Raw genomic sequence first — 18,263 nt, forward strand, 5'->3', positions numbered from 1 at the left:
CCTTCCATGAAGAGCAACTAAGCAACACAATTAGTTACCTGTTTAAGGAATAACACAGTATTGTAATGCATTACTTTTAAAAGTAACTTACCCCAACACAATCGATAAGATACAAAAGGAATGTGGGAAAAATGGGGAAGTTCAGATTTTTTTACACATTATATTATATTACATTATATTATATTATATTATATTACATTATATTATATTATGTTGTTACATGTATTATGTTAATTATAATTACATTTAAATTTAACTATATAAAATAAACATTTATAATTTATTTACACTTTAATTTTACATTTGTAACTCATTTTTAACTGCATTTTACATCAGTTTTTCTACTTCAAAATGTTACATTTAATTCAATCTGTTACTTGCCGTTTCTTTTTAATTATTTGTATATATTATATTATAGTTCTTATTGTTATACTAATCTTGAAAACATTATTTTTAAAATTAATATTTTTTATTTATAAAAAAAATTCGGGATTCTTTGATGAACAGAAAGCTCAAAAGAACAGCATTTACAGAAATCTCTTGTAACATGATAAATGTCTTTACTGTCACATTTAATCAATTTAATGAGTCCTCGATGAATAAAATGTTCAATTTCTTTGTTTCTTTAAATATTACCGCTCCTTATAGTTTTGAACGATAGTGTATCACAGTTTCCACAATAAGATCGTTTTTCTTCCCAATCTGTTTTTATATTTTATATTTATCGTTGTTCATTCATATTCAGTCTTATAAGAAAAGGTTGTTTTTTCATGAATAAAATGACTCTGAATTTGACAGGAATTCTCAGTTAATATATGCAGCATATGTAATAGTTTAATAATGTTAGAGGGCTTCACTTTAGCAGCTCATTTGAATGATAAAACAGACGGTTGTGCTTCTGAAACGCGACGATGAAAGAGAAAGACTGATGTTTGAGATGTGTGTCTCTGAGACTGATGCTGCTGTTTTCTTCTCTCTGGTCTCCAGCGCTCTCCGGAGGTCTGCAGGGTCAGAGCACCTCGTCTGTGAGCTCGGAGATCAAATCTGAAGACGAGGGAGACGAGAACCTGCAGGACGGAAAATCTCTGGATAACAAGAAGGAGGACATGGACAGCAAGGATCTGAAATCTCTAGAGAGGTCGAGATCTAGGTAAACTGTAGCGTGAGCATCGCTTCAATCAAACGCCGTCTGGACTTTGATGAAGTGACACGTGTTCTGAGAGGCAGCTAAACGCACAGATGAGCAACCCAAGCTAAACACAGCACATTCTGATCCAGCTCATACAAACACACTGTTACTTTCAATTCAGCAATTCTCAAACGTTTTACATCTGGACATTAAATCAAATATTTAGCGTTATACCATACAAATTATAGAGAATACAGTAAGTGTAGAATTTATTTTCACTCAGAAATTGCTAGAACATTTTTACAAATAATTACAAAATAGATGGCAAATTAAACATGGCATTTTGAATTTTTTATTTTTTTTTGTATTTTTGGAAGCATACTCCAATAATATTAATTTTGTTTAAATTGTATTTATTTTTTTATCTTCTAAACATATTAATTTAATTGAAATAAACTAAAATCAAAATTAATGATTAAAAACCTAAACTTAAAAAATTACACGTTGCCTTAAAATGTTACATTTATTTTTAAGCGCTAGTAAATTTCACAAATAATTTTTACAAATAATTACAAAAAAAAAACAAAAACGACAAATTAAACATGGAATGTTGAAATAGAAAGTCTGAAATTTCAACTTCAAAAAATATTTTTTTTACAGAGCAAATTAAATAAAAGTTAAAGTGCCAAAATTACTAAAACTATTAAAAAATAATTTCTGTTAACTGAAATAAAGCTGAAATTAAATATATGAAATTATATTTAATATATAAAATGAATTGTGTTTTCTTTTTATATACTTTATATATCTAGAATCTTATGTACTTTTTGTATACTTTGTATTTTTATATACTATATTTATCTAGAATTGTGTATTCTTACTTTATAGATTTATATTTTATAGATCTAGAATTTTTATGTAAAGCTGTATGTAAAGTAAATAAAGCTGAAATAAAAATTTATATTAAATGATATTTAATATATAAAATGAATACATTTTAGATAGAAAACAAAACAAAACAAAACTTGCAAAAGGAAAATTGTTGCATTTGCATTGAAATTTCATGAGTTGCTAGTAAATTTCACAAATAATTACAAAGAAACTGCAAATATATAATCTCTCTTAAATGATAAATATCAGATATATATATATATATATATAATAGATCTGAGACTGAAATAGTTTTCAGCGACGCGCACATGTTGGGGTTGTTGAGCATCTCGTCTGGTCTTGAGCCAGATGTTAGCTGTTTCTCACACATGAGAGTAGGGCTAATTCATCCAGATTCATCCAGATATTTCCAGGATAAACGCCTGACTCCTCCCGCAGGGTTTATAGAGTTCCACCTGGAATGACCAATTCGACTCCTTCCACTCAAATTCAAGGCGATCTTTGCGACTGTGATTTCTGATGTCTGATTCAGATTTTGTTGGTTCTTTAAAGTTTGATTTGATGCATCATTAGAAACAGATTCACTTTTTACTGTTGAGCCTAAAATCAAGAAAATGGACTAGGGATTCAATGCTAATAAATATGATAAATATTTTGTCATGGCTGATATTATAAATCATCTAAACTTCTAGAAGATTTCATCTAGAATTTCAGCATTTAATCTAGAATTTCATATACTTTTTGTGTCTTATATCTTTTTATATACTTTATATATCTAGAATTTTATGTACTTTTTGTATACTTTATGTATTTTTATATACTATATATATATATATAATTGTGTTTTCTTTTTATATACTTTACATATCTAGAATTTTATGTACTTTTTGTATACTTTGTATTTTTATATTCTATATAAATCTATAATTGTGTATTCTTTTTATATACTTTATATATCTAGAATCTTATGTACTTTTTGTATACTTTGTATTTTTATATTCTATATAAATCTATAATTGTGTATTCTTTTTATATACTTTATATATCTAGAATCTTATGTACTTTTTGTATACTTTGTATTTTTATATTCTATATATATCTAGAATTTTATATTCTTTTTGTATTTATTATATATTTTATATACTTTATCTAGAATTTTAATGTTCTTTATATAGCTAGAATTTTAGATATTTTTGTATCTATATTAGGTATTTTTATATACTTAATATATCTAGAATTTTAGTTACTTTATATAGAGAGAATTTTATGTATTTTTATATATATTTTGTATACTATATTAATCTATAATTTTATATTCTTTTTATATACGTTATATATTTTTTGAATTTTAAATACTTTATATATCTGGAATTTTCTATTCTTTTATATGCTTTATATATCTAGGATTGTATGTACTTTTTGTATCTATTATATCTTTTAATATATTTAGACTTTTTTTATTTTACATATTTAGAATTTTAGATACTTTTGTATCTATTATATCTTTTTATATATTTTAATATATTTAGAATTTTTTGTTTTATATATTTAGAATTTTAGATACTTTTGTATCTATTATATCTTTTTATATACTTTATATATCTAGAATTTATGATATTTTTTATATCTTTTATATATTTTTATATATTTTAATATATTTAGAATTTTTTGTTTTATATATTTAGAATTTTAGATACTTTTGTATCTATTATATCTTTTTATATACTTTATATATCTAGAATTAATTATATTTTTTGTATCTATTACATCTTTTTATATCTTTTAATATATTTAGAATTTTTTATTTTATACATTTAGAATTTTAGATACTTTTGTATCTATTATATCTTTTTATATACTTTATATATCTAGAATTGATGATACTTTTTGAATCTATTATATATTTTTATGTACTTCATACGTCTAGTATTTTATATTGCCTACTTTGAATATTGTAACTTTTTATCTAGAATGTTTTATTCCATAAACATAATGTGTTCAGCACTAAATCTGGCACAGGTTGAATTAGAGAAACGTAAGCCCTGATATGGTCCTGATGAATGAATGAATATCCTCACGCTCCGGCCCACAGCAACAACGACGACGAGGATCTGACTCCGGAGCAGAAGCTGGAGCGGGAGAAGGAGCGGCGCATGGCTAATAACGTGCGGGAGCGTCTGCGCGTGCGCGACATTAACGAGGCCTTCAAAGAGCTGGGCCGCATGGTGCAGCTGCACCTGAAGAGCGACAAACCCCAGACCAAGCTGCTGATCCTGCATCAGGCCGTCGCCGTCATCCTCAGCCTGGAGCAGCAGGTCCGAGGTCAGTCACTGCAGCATTCTCAGCACAAACTGAGCTCTCTTTTCATTCATTGTGTGCTCAAACTAGAGGTTTTTATTATTATTATTATTATTTAAAGGGATAGCTCACCCAAAAATGAAAAGGTTGTCATCATTTACTCACCTTCATGTCGCTCCAAACCTGTATGAGTTTCTTTCTTCTTTTGAGCACAAAAGAAGATATTTTAAAGAATGTTGGGAACCAAACAGTTGATGGTCCGCAGTGTCTTCCATAGTATTTCCTTCTCTATTATGGAAGTCAATGGGGAGCAACAACTGTTTGGTTCCCAGCATTCTTTAAAATATCTTAATTTGTGAACTATTCCTTTAATTGGATAATTGCAATATAGTAGTTATATACATTATAATAATTAAAATGACAAAATAATAATAAGAATTATTACTATTATTATTATTATTATTATTATTATATATGCATGTATATTTCATTGGATATTGGATGCTTATTAATTGGATCAAATGTAGTGGTCATAAATATTATACAATTTTTTGGATTATTATACATATTTATAACTTGTATATAGCAAACACTTTCTGTATTTATTACTGTACAGTAGCTGTTCAAGAGTAGATCTGCTTGATTTTGTATATTATATTTAATATAGTATTATTTTTATTGTTATTAAATAACTAGTAATTATAAATAATATTTAATACTCTTTTATTATTATAGATAATAATAATTTGTATATAGCAAACGCTTTCTGTTTATTGACAGCTATTCTGGTTTAGAGTTTTAGTATTTGTATTTTATATTTAATATATTTTTATTAGTACAATTAATTAATTAATATTTTTAGATGACTCTTGTATATAGCAAACGCTTTTTATTAATACAGATGTTCTGGATTAGATTTGCAGTATTTTATATGCAATACACAAGTGTATTATTATTAATAATAATAATAATAATAATTTCTGGGTTTATTAATGTAGCTGTTACAAATTAGATTTACCATATTTTATATTTAATTTCATATTAATAATATAGTTTTATATTATTACTATTATTATTATTATGTAATTATTAATTTAAAAATATCTTATTATTTATAAATAATATGATAAATACGAATAAATCCTGCATGTAGAAAAGACTTTCTGTTCCAGATTAGATCGGCCATATTTTGCCGTAGTGCCGCTTTTGTCCTCTGGATGGCGTCGTCTGGTTTCTCCAGGAGCCGCTCAGTGTGTGTGTAATCAGTAAAGTGTGTATTTTTGTGTTCCTCACGTTCCAGAGCGCAATCTCAACCCAAAGGCGGCGTGTCTGAAGAGGCGGGAAGAGGAGAAGGTGTCGTCGGACGGTGCTCCGCTCTCATTGGCCGGCGGTCACCACAGCATGGGCGAGGCGTCCAATCCCATGGGACAAATGTAAAGAGCCACACCCCCGTAAATGGTCAGAATATTTCCCTCTGCACTGATCTGCTGTTGTACACGTCCCAAAACAATCAAACCTGCAATCACTAGCTTTCTCACAATAACAGAATTATTAGGCAAAGTGATGCAGAACGTTTGGATTTCTAATCATTGGTCACATGCCACGTAAACTTATTTAATGAATCAAACGATGACTAGTAATCTAAGGGTGGCGAAAAAAATTAAACCTCTAAAAATGTAAAAATGGGCGCATTTTAACAACAGATTGGCCGTAAGTGTGGGTTATAATTTGTGTACATACAGATTTTGATTTTTAAACTATGTATTATACATTGTTCATTTACAATAAAAACAATTGATAAGGCTAAATGAAGATATTTGCACACATTGAAAGGTGCATGTACACAAAATCACTGACCATTTCATTCAAAAGTGCTGTTTTATGATGATTGTCATGATTTGTTTTAGTCTCCAGATTGTCTGATTTAATTCCTCACTGTTTGTTTGATTTTGTAAAAGCAGAAATAAATCAAGGGAAAGCATGAAAAGTGCAATGTTCACGTTGCATTATGGGTGTGAACAGACACATGCAGCTCCAAAGGTTTCATGTTTAATGTGCACTTAATGAGTTTACAACTTATAATCAAGGTGTGAATTAAACCCAGTTCATTCATCTTCACGTTAATTTACAGATTTTAAGATGAGGGAAAACATTCGGTAAACAGATATGTTTTTAGATGCGTTCAGAGCAGCAAATAGAAGAAAAATCTGCACTGTAGTGTCAGTATATGATTATTTTAAATGCGCAGGTTACATTTTACTCCACAATCAACAGAAGAAAATAAGTTCTATTTTGTATGTAAACAATGTAAAGACATTTTTAGGAATGCTTATATAATATAAATTATTATGTAGCATAATGCAGTATAATTTTGCATTGCAATAACAAGAATTGTTCAGTTAAATTAAACGATCAAATATATTACATAAAATATAATATAAATTATTATTTACATGCAGTATAATATTCATTAATGTACTACATTATTGAGAGTACTTTATTATTTTTATTTATTTACATATTTTGCATTACAGTAATGAGAATTATAAAAATAAAGAATCAAAATATTACATTAACAAAAATAAAAATTATTTACACATAGTATAATTTTCATTATTGCATTACATTGATGAGAGTACTTTATTATTTTTAGAATTATCATAATTAAAATAATTAGAATTTTTATTTGCGTATTTGCATTGTAGTAGCAAGAATTATTAAATTAGTCAAAAAATATATAATATAAATTATGTTCTTACAGTATAGTTTTCATTGCTGTATTACATTAATGATAGTATTTTTATTATTATGTACATTATTAACATATTTTTCATATAATTATTAATTCAAGAAAATTAAGTATTATTAATTATTATAATATAATTTAATATAATATAATTATTATGCCCATAATGTATCATTTTCATTACTTCGTTACTTTTATTATTTTTGTTTATTTGCAGATTTTACATTGCCGTATTAATTAAATTGCATTGCATTAAATTAAAGAATTAAGGAGAAAAATGTGGTTCAATGGCATGACCATGTCGACCTCCTAAAAATAATCTCCATTTACTTTAAGCAAAATACATATTTAGAAGTGCTTTTGTGTTAACGTCTCTCTCCGTCTGTCCATTTTTCAGGTCGAAGCTGCCAGAATTCATCAAAATGATGAGCGATCACTTCCTTTGATAGCGTCATTTCTGCCCCGACCGTCCGTCAAACAATCAATCGACCGATCGAACGAACGAACGAACGAACTTCCATCCGACCGACCAACTCCTGCGTGTTCCCGTTCCTGACTGCGTCTGTGAGGATTTATCCTGTAAATTAGGGAGTGGCGCCGGATTCGTTGTGCATATCTTCCTCCAAGCATTCCCTGTTGCAAAAGAAGACGTTTTTATGTACGAACACACACGAAAAAGAGCGACGGGCGATTCTTCAAACATATCATGATGTTGTGGAGGTGTGGAGGGCAGCCGTCTGATTTCAATGGCAATCCTGTCCACACTGTGGAACTTTTGTAGCTGTGCCTCGCGGAACTCCTTACGGAAAAATAGAATTAGGAAATTCCCAATCAGTCGGGACGAGAGGAGCTGTCAATCAAACGACCCAGACGGGATTCGGCTGCAGAATTTGACAAAACCCTTCAAACCTTTGCAATAATGTTGTTTTAGTTCCTGTGAAACCAGCAGATCCCGGCAGTGAACGTTCAGAGGCCGTTCTGGAGCCGCTTTGGGCTCGTTTCGCGAACTTTTGCGGATCACCTACGGAAGTCATTTCGTTTATTTGTTTGTTTCTAGCCATCGACTCTCCCGAAGCCCTCCCGGACCCCGAAGATGCAATTTTAACATGTCGAAACTTCAACCAACGTGCCTTTTAGAGCTCATATCATCACACAACTGAAGGAGAACATTATCTAGGATGCAAGCGTATAGGAAGCGTTAGTCATTAGGTCTATGCAGTCAGGTTTTTTACGACCTGGAGTTTAAAAAATAAAAAAAAAAGTAAAAAGGTAAAAAAAAGTATTTTTGGGATAAACTGTATTTAATGTACTGTACGGCTATATGTAATTAGGAGGTGTGTCCAGCCCTGTGTGGCCCCGCCCACAGCCCCGCCCACCTGTCACCGTCGTTATTGAGCATTGTATTATAGATATCCGCTTTTACGAATACAGGCTTGTTGTTGAGCCGCTGTAGTACAAATGTGTGGTTGTACGTGTAAAATGGCTTTTTCTCTTTTTTAATCTCTCTATTCTTCGTCTGTACTGGTTTCTCTGTCAAAAAAAATGGGAAAAAATGGACGGGAGGCACTGAAAGTGGACACAAATCTATTAGAAAATCAATATATATAAATGTAGAAATATATACAGTATATAAAGAAACGGAAAGGAGTTCACGAGGAGCGGTTTTTCATTCTGTAAAGCCGAGCGGAGACGTCCCCAACGCCATCCGCTCCGAGAGACGTGACTCTATTTTTCATAACGTCACCGCGATCGTAACGGCGGTGAATGACGCTCTCGCAAAACCGCCGGCGAAGGGAAACACACACGGACATTTGTAAATTGTATGCAACAAATGCAAACGTACCATTATTTTGAAATTGTGTATGTAAAAGTTATATTTTTACATGTAGGCTGTTGTTATTTTGTGTTTAGAAATGCGTTGTATCAGTTCTTCTCTTTTGTTTTTTCAAAAAAGTACTTCATTGTGTGTTGAAACGTGTCACATTGAAAATATAGTGAGAAAAAAAGCAAAAAAAAAAAAAAAGTTTATATTTGCGGGAACATTTTTCTTTTCTATAACGGTGGGTGGTGGGGGTCGGGAATCAAAGCTATACGATTACTCTTTCATCCTCTTTCATCATTACATTGTCATTTTTAATTGAGTATTTTTTGTGTAAATAGACGCGGGTCGATGACCTGCCGTTGATCATGTGGCCTGGTGAGGACGTGATTGATTAACGTTAACGTGTGTCAACAATCAGACCTTAATTTACATTCTCACTTTTGTAAAGAGGCATCGCTGAAAGAATCGAAACGACGACTCGGATGTTCTGCGCATTTGCCACCGGCCCTCAAATGCAAAATTTAGGCCTGAATTTAATGTAAGTTGCATATAAAATTTGGACGACACCGTTTTAACACAATTAACTTAATGTGGTGCATATTTGTCATACATAAATGAGACTAAACTAAATGGTTTATACAGTATATTTATCATCAATAAGCCCATTTTGTTTCAGCTTCACGGATTTCACCTAATTGACTCTTACGGAAACCTGTTTCCACCACAGAAAAAAATAAATAAATAAAGGAAATTGCGACTTTCTGTCTTACAATTTGGACTTTTTTTTTCAGTTCTGAGAAAAAATCTTGCAGTTCTGACTTTTTTCCCAAATTCTGTTTATATCTCACAATTCTGACTTTTTCTCGCAATTCTGATTATGTCTTGCAATCGTAAACTCGGAGGAAAAAAAGTGAGATTCTGACTTTTTTCTCACAATTCTGAGTTTTGTTTTTTTTTTTACAGAATTGCAAGCAAAAAATTCAGAATTGCTAGATATAAACTCAGAATTGTTTTGTTTTTTTCGCAGATCTACTTTTATATCTTGCAATTCTGAGATTTTTCTCACAATTCTGCATTTATTTCTGACAATTAAGACTTTTTCTGGTGATTCAGACTTTATGTTGCAGTTTTGTGTTTATATCTCAAAATTCTGAAAATTCTTTTTGTTTCCGCCATGGATTAAAACATAAAAATTCAGATTTTTTTTAATTGTGGGGAAAAAGTCAGAGTTGCAAGATATAAACTGAGAATTGTGTCTTTTTCTCAAATAGCTGCTTTTATATCTTTTTTAATTCGGACTATTTTCTCACAATTCTGTGTTTATATCTCGCAATTCAATTCTTTTTTCTCGGAATTCTGCATTTGTATCTCTAAATTCAGATTTTTTTTCTTGGAATTCTTTTTGTTTGTTTGTTTGTTTCCGCCATGGAATAAAAAATTAAAAAGGTCATTGCGACTTTCTATTTCGGAATTACAAGAAAAAAATCTGAATTGTGTGATAAAAAAAGGTTTATCCCTGAAATAAGCTTCCATATAATCCTGCTTGTTCCACAGCTAGCCATGTTTTATATATTAACTAAATAAATTTAATTGTTTTCGCAATGAACAGATTTATGCTGATTTTAATCAATGTGAATAAATGCATTTTGATTATTTATTGATGCCATTATTTTTTGTACAGTATGTTTTAAGTATAGTATGACTGACAGAAATGCATCACATCATGTTTATATGTTAATGTTAAAACTCTTACTGCAAATTTTATATAGCATAAATCATAAATTAAGGCCTAAATATGTTGTTTTTTTTTAAATGCAGTCGCAACATGCACAATGTCATGGGTTTTTCTACTTGATTTGCAGGTTCAAACGATTGCAGAAAACACTCCAGCAAAAGCCTAGTATTGAAAAGTGTGGTACATCTGTACTTTTGCATTGCTTCAGACATGCTAGTGTTCTTGTCCTTCAGTAAATTTTGAACACCTGAAGTTGTATTTTGCCAGTGCTAAAGATGTTTGACTAATTCTCTCCTTGTGCCACATCATGTTGTTGTAGCCAATTGAATTACTATGATTGCAGTGGAAAAGATGATGTTTTCCTCTTGGTTGTTCATAATGTATATACTTGTTCTTGCTTTTATGAACTGATTTTTTTTAGTCCAATGCAGAACTGAACTGTAAGCGATCTTTTCCATCCTCAGAAAGCAAACCTGGGCAGTGTCATCTCTGTTTATTTAAGTGCTCCTCACGTGGAGGATTGTGAGATAAAGATTATTTGACGCAAACAGCATCGTACAACTGGTCTTTGCTGCTTTCTCAGCGCATTTGTCGGACGGATGCGTTGTCTTTGTCACTTGAGTGTGATTTCAATAAAGAGAGACGATCTAGAAGCTCAAAATATCCTCTATATCAACTGCCAGATCACATTTTCACATCAGTTACGTGGATCGAGTGCTGATTTCAGTGCAAATTTAACACACAAACCAACAATTAAGAGTTTCAGTAATTGTAATCAGCATTTCTGTCATGTTTTCAGCTGAAAACATCTTTAAAAGTGGACAAAAATGATGGAAACTTGTTTGAAAACAGTCATTATTTGTGTCTTTATGACGCACTTCACCTTTAAAAGAATGCATTTATTTGAGAAGCAATTTGCTTAAGATGTTAAGACTTGTTTTAAGATAATATATATGAAATTGTTCAAATTGTTTTGTTTTTCTTAATTTAGTGTGGCGTCTGCACGCAAAAAAATACTTTGAAACAATTTTTACTCTGAAATAAAGCAAGTAGATTTAAAACATAATTACAAATAAATGGCAAGTAACACTGAATTAAACATGACATTTAAAACCAGACTAAACTGGAATATAAACCATTTTAACAACACAAATTTTTGAAGGTAAAATGTGAAACAAAAACAAAACAATAATGACAAAAATGATGGAAACTTGTTAGAAAACATGACACACTTCACCTTTAAAATTATGTTTTTATTTGTGAAGCAATTTGCATAAGATGTTAAGACTTGTTTTAAGTTAATATATTTGAAATTGTTCAAATTGTTTTGTTTTTCTTAATTTATGCATATGCAAAATTTAATGTGGCATCTGCACTGAAAAAAATTACTTTGGAACAATTTTCACAAATTTTTTTAATAACACTATGGTAGAGTTGTGAAGGTGAAATGTCTAATGCCAAATATAATGACATAAAATGGTGAAAACCTGTTTGAAAACAGTCATTATCTGTGTCTTTATGATGCACTTCACCTTTAAAAACATGCATTTATTTGAGAAGCAATTTGCATAAGAAATTAAAACTTGTTTAGGATAATATATATATATATATAATTGTTTGAATTGTCAACAATCTTCACTTGGAAATTACTAAATTTCACAATTTAAGTAACACTGAATGAAACATTAAATTAAAACAATATTTAAACAATTTTAACAACTTTACTATGGTAAAGTTTTGATAGTGAAGTGTATAATGCCAAACATCATAATGACTCAACCAATGACATAAATACAGTGGAAACTTGTTTGAAAACAGTCATTATTATGAGTCATTCATTTGAAGAGCAAATTGCATGAGATGTTGACTTTTTTTTTTTTTTACAAAACATTTAATACAAAATTGTTTTGTTTGCATATGCATGTGCAAAATGTGCATAAATCTGCACTGAAAAAAAACTGAAACGATTTTCACTCAGAAAATGCAAATAAATTTCACAAGTAATTGCAAACAAACGGCAAGGAAAACTGAATTAAACGAAATTTTAAAGCAGAAAAAATTTAATATAGTCATGTAAAAAATCTTCGAAAAAAAGTCAAAAAACATTTACGGTGTGGCTAAAAATGCAATTAAACTTAATTTGCTTAATAAATTGAATTCTAATTGAAGAGATATTCTCTGAGAGCAAGTCTAATACTGAATGCAAAGTTAAATATGCAAACTAGTCTTCCATTTTTGACAGTTAACTTTCAAATCAGAAATTAAAATAAAAAGTCGAAACAAGATGACGAATGTAATCCCAGCTTCATAATCGCGAGCGCGTTCAAGCACAACTGACAGGAGGAATGAAACATCTCCAGATCACACAGAATAAGTCTTTCAGCCTTCGCTGCGTTTCTTTGTGCAACATGTTTATCGTCGTAATGGTGAGCATTTATGAACCGTGGCCTTTAATTCTTCTTAGTCGTGATGCAACTCAAGTGAAGAATCGTGACCATCAGAGAATCGCCGTGTTCCAGTGCCTGGATTTTTGTTATAAAGCTTCGTTTATCTGCATTTTTGCTATGAAAAAGACGAGTGCATTCGGGAAAAATATCACCTGCATTTCAGATCAGACTCGATTTGGCGAATTTTTTGCAGGGCGATCCTTTTATACCAGTAATGTTGACAAAATAAGAGTCTGAATCGAGACTGTTCCATTTTATAGAGTCATTCAGATAAACGTTTGTTACTTTATTTAGCTATTTAAAGATGATTTGGAGACGCAGATGTGTTTGAATGAGAGAAATGAAGCAATTATTCGAAACAGTTACACGTCCTGTCTAATGTGTGTGTGTGTGTGTGTGATTCATTTTCTGGATTCGTTTTGATTTCTGTTGTAAATGTGATGTTGTTGTTGTTGTGTTTCTCTAAAGCTCATCTTCATCTGTTTGTTCTCATCCTGTAGTAACTCGATGTCATGTACATGACCGTCTGTAGCAATAAATGTGACCTTTTTATGACCTACGGCTTTCAGCTTTTTGTTTGTTTGTTTGTTTGATTTGAATTGAATTGAAATTTTAGATTTTTAATATAGCAAAAGCACAAATGCAGCCAAATTTAAACCAGTTTGCATGAATTAACCAAAAATGTTCATAATATTTGTATAAAAGAATTGCAAACATGCTTAAAGCGCATTTATATCCAGACTAAACCGACTCTATATGCTAAATTTTTAGATATTATATTTTAGATTTTTGTGCATAATTTTTTTACTTTATATTTAAGCTTTTTAATATAAGCACAAACTGAGCCTAAATATTCCTTTTAAAATACAAATAATTCAGACATTCATGAATTTTTTTTTCTTGTTTTCCAATAACAATGTCTAAACATATTAAAACGAAATACAGTTATGTGAAAAGCAAAACTGCGTAAGATAATACCAGGATAATAAAATATTTTGTCATAAAATATCCTAGTTTTTATATATAAAATTGTTATAATAGTTTATATAGTTTTGTATCTTGCTCAATTAATTTAATAATTAAAAACATTATTTTATTACTTGTGAACATTTTTTTTAAATAAAATATTTCAGACATAAAATAATTCATCAGTATTTATGTCTTCCAAAATGACGTCTAAACATGTTGAAACGATACATTTATTTGAGACGTAAAATTGCACAAGATATAACAGAATAGCAACATGTTTTCAGAAAATATCTTTGTTTATTTTGCATCTTGCTCAATTGATTTAAATAAATAAATACAGTAATAATAATATTTTTTGTTTTTTTAAGAGGTTTTCTTTTTTAAACATCATAAAGATGAACACATTTTTTTGTTCATTTTACTTGCATTTAAAAAGTACAGTACCATGGTAACAATAATGTTTTACTGAATGAATATAAAATGTATTTACTATAATATAACAGAAATAAAGGCACCTCTAAAACTGGTGTAAACAACAATGACAAGAACAATGCTTTAAAAACAAAAATGATCAAAAATGTTCAGAATTGCACTCTTAAAAATAAAGGTGCGTAAAAGGTTCTCCACAGCGATGCCACAGAAGAACCATTCAGTCAAAGGTTCTTTAAAGAACCATCTCTTTCTTACCTTTTTTATAATCTGAAGAACCTTCTTTCTGTTTTTGTGAAACAGAAAGGTTCTTCAGATGTTAAAGGTTCTTTATGGAACCATTTGTGACCCTGAAAAATAGTTGTATCTCAGCCAAATATTGTCCTATCCTAACCATACATCAATGGAAAGATTATTTATTCTGATGTATTAAACTCAATTACAAAAAATGGACCCTTATGACTGGTTTTGTGGTCCAGGGTCACATTTAGACAAAAAGGTTCTTCTATGGCATAGTAAAGCACCTTTATTTTTAAGTGTGCATGCATGTTTATCTTCCTTTATTTAACCAGGAAGGTCCCATTGAGTTGCAGCATGTCTTCAGGGAGTCCTAAACCTTGTTTTACTGTAAACTGTGAGACGCCCAAAGCGGGCCGGTCCTGTACAGAACGTCACAGACGTGCTTGAGCTCTGAGCTGTGAATCTGACGTTAGCGTGCGTCTCCCTCGCTGTCACACTGTCTGTCTGTCAGCTCAGATCCACCCAGGAACTCCTGCGAGTAAACACACACACACACACACACACACACACACACACACACACACACACACACTCAGCACAGCGACATGCCTCATCAACATATGTGTGTGTTTCATGATCAGTTTATGTAAGGAACACATTCATGCTTTATGACTAGATATGTTGTTTAGATTTTAGTGTGGTTCATGATCCGTTTATGTAAGAAGCACATTCATGCCTTATTACTACATATGTTGTTTGGATTATAGTGTGTGTGTTTCATAGTTAGTTTAGTATTATTTAGTTTTGGTTAATATTTTGAAATAGATTTTATTTTTATACTCTCAGTTTTCACCTTAATTTGAGTTAGTTTTAGTAATTTAGTAATTTTAGTCATTTAATTTTTTTTATAATTTTATATTTTATATTATTTTTTTTATATCTATATAGTATTTATTCATTGTTATTTATTCGTTTTTATTTAGTTATTTTATTAAATGAAAATTGCCATAAAGTAAGTTTCATATAAAAAGTTTAATATAAAAAAATTGATTTTTATATTTTATTTTGTTTCAGTTAACATTTATTTTAAGTAATGCATTTTTGTATGGTTTTAGTTTTAGTTAACCATAATAACCTTTGATGTTTTGTTGTTTGTTTGTTTTCAGACAAGTGTAAACAAAGTAATTCTGGCCCTAAATACATTTGTAAAAATCCACCGTGGTATTCAAAGATATTACCCTAAAATACCCACATTACTACAATAATATTTTAGTAAATGCCATTAAAATAAATAGCAGAAATATTCTGATTCTTATACTGTTTATATGACATCCCATATGAATATATTATGATTTTACTGTTTCAAATCCTATAGACTTCTATTATTTTACATCAAGTCCGATGGATTTGTAAAGAGCTTTTATGGTGCTTTTATGACCTAATATTCTGTTAAACGGGGGAATAACCTGATATGTGTCTGAACATGATGAGGTGAATGATGACATGCTTTAAGCGAAAGACACAGATACTCTGAAAGCACAATAGGTTTCACTGACTTCTTCTTTTCCCTCCTTATTCAGCATGTTGGCCAAAGGCATGCTGGGAATCCACTCCCCGCTGTGGCACGCAGGAAAAGCAGCGTGACTTATTACGTAATGCAGTAATGCAGTAACGTACGAATAATGCAGAAACACGCCGTCAAGTCAGTCCGCGAGTGTCTGCTGCAGTGCATTGTGGGTGTGGTGGAGGGTCAGGGTCACACAGACTGACAGAATTAATAAACTGATCTGTTAGTGTTCAATGGCATGTGTTTGAGTGGCGGATTTGTCAGTAAAGATGATTTTGCTGAACTAATGCTCTGTCAGCACTGATTCATCATAGACATGCATGTTGACTTGTTAGATGTTTATTTTATTCTTTTAAACAGGCATTTAAGCTAGACTTAAAACCAAACAATAACTTAAAATAAAATTAATATTTTGTGCATGCGATTAGCACAGAAAATGATTTTGAACAAAAATGCATGTACTTTTTTTGGAAGTCTATTTATTTATTTATTTAGCATATTTTATTATTATTATTATTATTATTATTATTATTATGTGTTCAATTCTGACCTTATTTACTTAGAACCAAATAACAACAACAACAACAACAAGGCTTTGCCAAATTTGTATGTTAATTAGAAGTCTATGGTTTCATGTTATTTATTTATTTATTTATTTGTTTGTTTGTTTTATTTAAAGTGGATTATACCAATATTTTTTTATTACTGGTATGATTTATGTTTTATTATTATTATTATTAGTAGTAGTAGTAGTAGTAGTAGTAGTAGAATAAATTTTAGACACAAATGCTTTGACAAATTTCTATGTTCATTGGAAGTCTATGGAAGTATTTATTTATTTGTTTGTTTGTTTGTTTTAAAGTGGCTCATACCAATATTTGTTATTACTGATGTGATTTATATATAAATATATATATATTTAAATAATGAAAATTAAAATTATGTTTATTATTATGTGTTGTTATAAACTACTTATAAATAATAATTTCTAAATATTATTATTTATTATTATTATGGATTCTGGTCTTGTTTTCCTCTAGTGCTGGTTTTCAGTTTAATGGATGAATAAGGGCATCTTACAGAAGTAATCCCAAAGCATCCAATCATTTATTCTTTGTCTTTTTTTCTAACATTTCTTCATTATATTCATAATATTGTTGGGTTAGGCATTTTATTGGATCCTGAAGGACTGGATATAAACGGATCTGACTCTAGAACACATTCAAAATTCCTTAAATAGTTCAGGATCATTTGAGCTCAAGAAGATTCCCAAATATGGTGAGGAATAACATCCGCTCTTGTGTAAAGCAGATTTACCACAGTAAAACCCTGCTGCCGTTGACAGGCTTTAGTTGTCAATGCGGCTGGAGGGGCGTGGCTCAGGTTCACGGGCGTGTCTCAGGCCACGCCCACACGTGCACAGGTGACCCGCCCAGGTGTGAAAGTCACCGCGCACTTCAGCAAGAACAAACACACCTGAGAGACAGGAGAGGACACGGATCTGCTCCACATTCAACGGTAAACTCTCTTTACTTCACTTGACGCTCCTTTTACTCCATAAGCGCTTTAATAGATCGATTATCGATAATCTGCGACGCGACAGTGAGTGCTTATGTGCGATCAGCAGGTCAAAGTGCGCCTAAGGTAAAGATATTTATCATTTTTGATGTTTAATATGAAATGTGAGCTGCTGTTGTTTCCGATTTAACTAGTTTAGTAACTTTTAAAGCGATTTTGTATTACAAAAATAGTACTAACTGAAATAGTTGCCTAATATTTAAATATATATATATATATATATATATTAATTTTAATCAAAATGTTTCCGATGTTTAGTAACTTTTAAAGCGATTTTGTATTACAAAAATAGTACTAACTGAAATAGTTGCCAGTTGCCTAAATATATATATATATATATATATATTAATTTTAATCAAATATCAGTAGAAAGTTGTATGACATTTACTGTGGTTATACTAGGCTATATATA

General features: G+C 30.4%; 2 protein-coding genes across 2 annotated transcripts in view; both read left to right on the forward strand.

Moving 5' to 3' along the window:
* LOC107677854 (transcription factor 4-like) overlaps positions 1 to 9,197 on the forward strand; it is a 58,123-nt gene extending 48,926 nt beyond the window's left edge. Inside the window, exons 10-13 of the mRNA XM_016472917.1 lie at positions 988 to 1,150; positions 4,113 to 4,342; positions 5,619 to 5,776; positions 7,462 to 9,197. Coding sequence (XP_016328403.1) covers positions 988 to 1,150; positions 4,113 to 4,342; positions 5,619 to 5,755 — 530 coding nt within the window. The 3' untranslated portion in view covers positions 5,756 to 5,776; positions 7,462 to 9,197. The remainder of the gene's footprint in view (positions 1 to 987; positions 1,151 to 4,112; positions 4,343 to 5,618; positions 5,777 to 7,461) is intronic.
* Positions 9,198 to 16,388: 7,191 nt separating this feature from the next.
* The window catches only part of LOC107677855 (uncharacterized), a 48,106-nt gene continuing 46,231 nt past the window's right edge, over positions 16,389 to 18,263 (forward strand). Inside the window, exon 1 of the mRNA XM_016472919.1 lies at positions 16,389 to 16,455. Within this exon, the coding sequence (XP_016328405.1) occupies positions 16,389 to 16,455 (67 nt within the window). The remainder of the gene's footprint in view (positions 16,456 to 18,263) is intronic.

Source organism: Sinocyclocheilus anshuiensis, unplaced genomic scaffold, assembly GCF_001515605.1.
Source record: "Sinocyclocheilus anshuiensis isolate Anshui unplaced genomic scaffold, SAMN03320099.WGS_v1.1 scaffold993, whole genome shotgun sequence".
Taxonomy (NCBI): Eukaryota; Metazoa; Chordata; class Actinopteri; order Cypriniformes; family Cyprinidae; genus Sinocyclocheilus; species Sinocyclocheilus anshuiensis.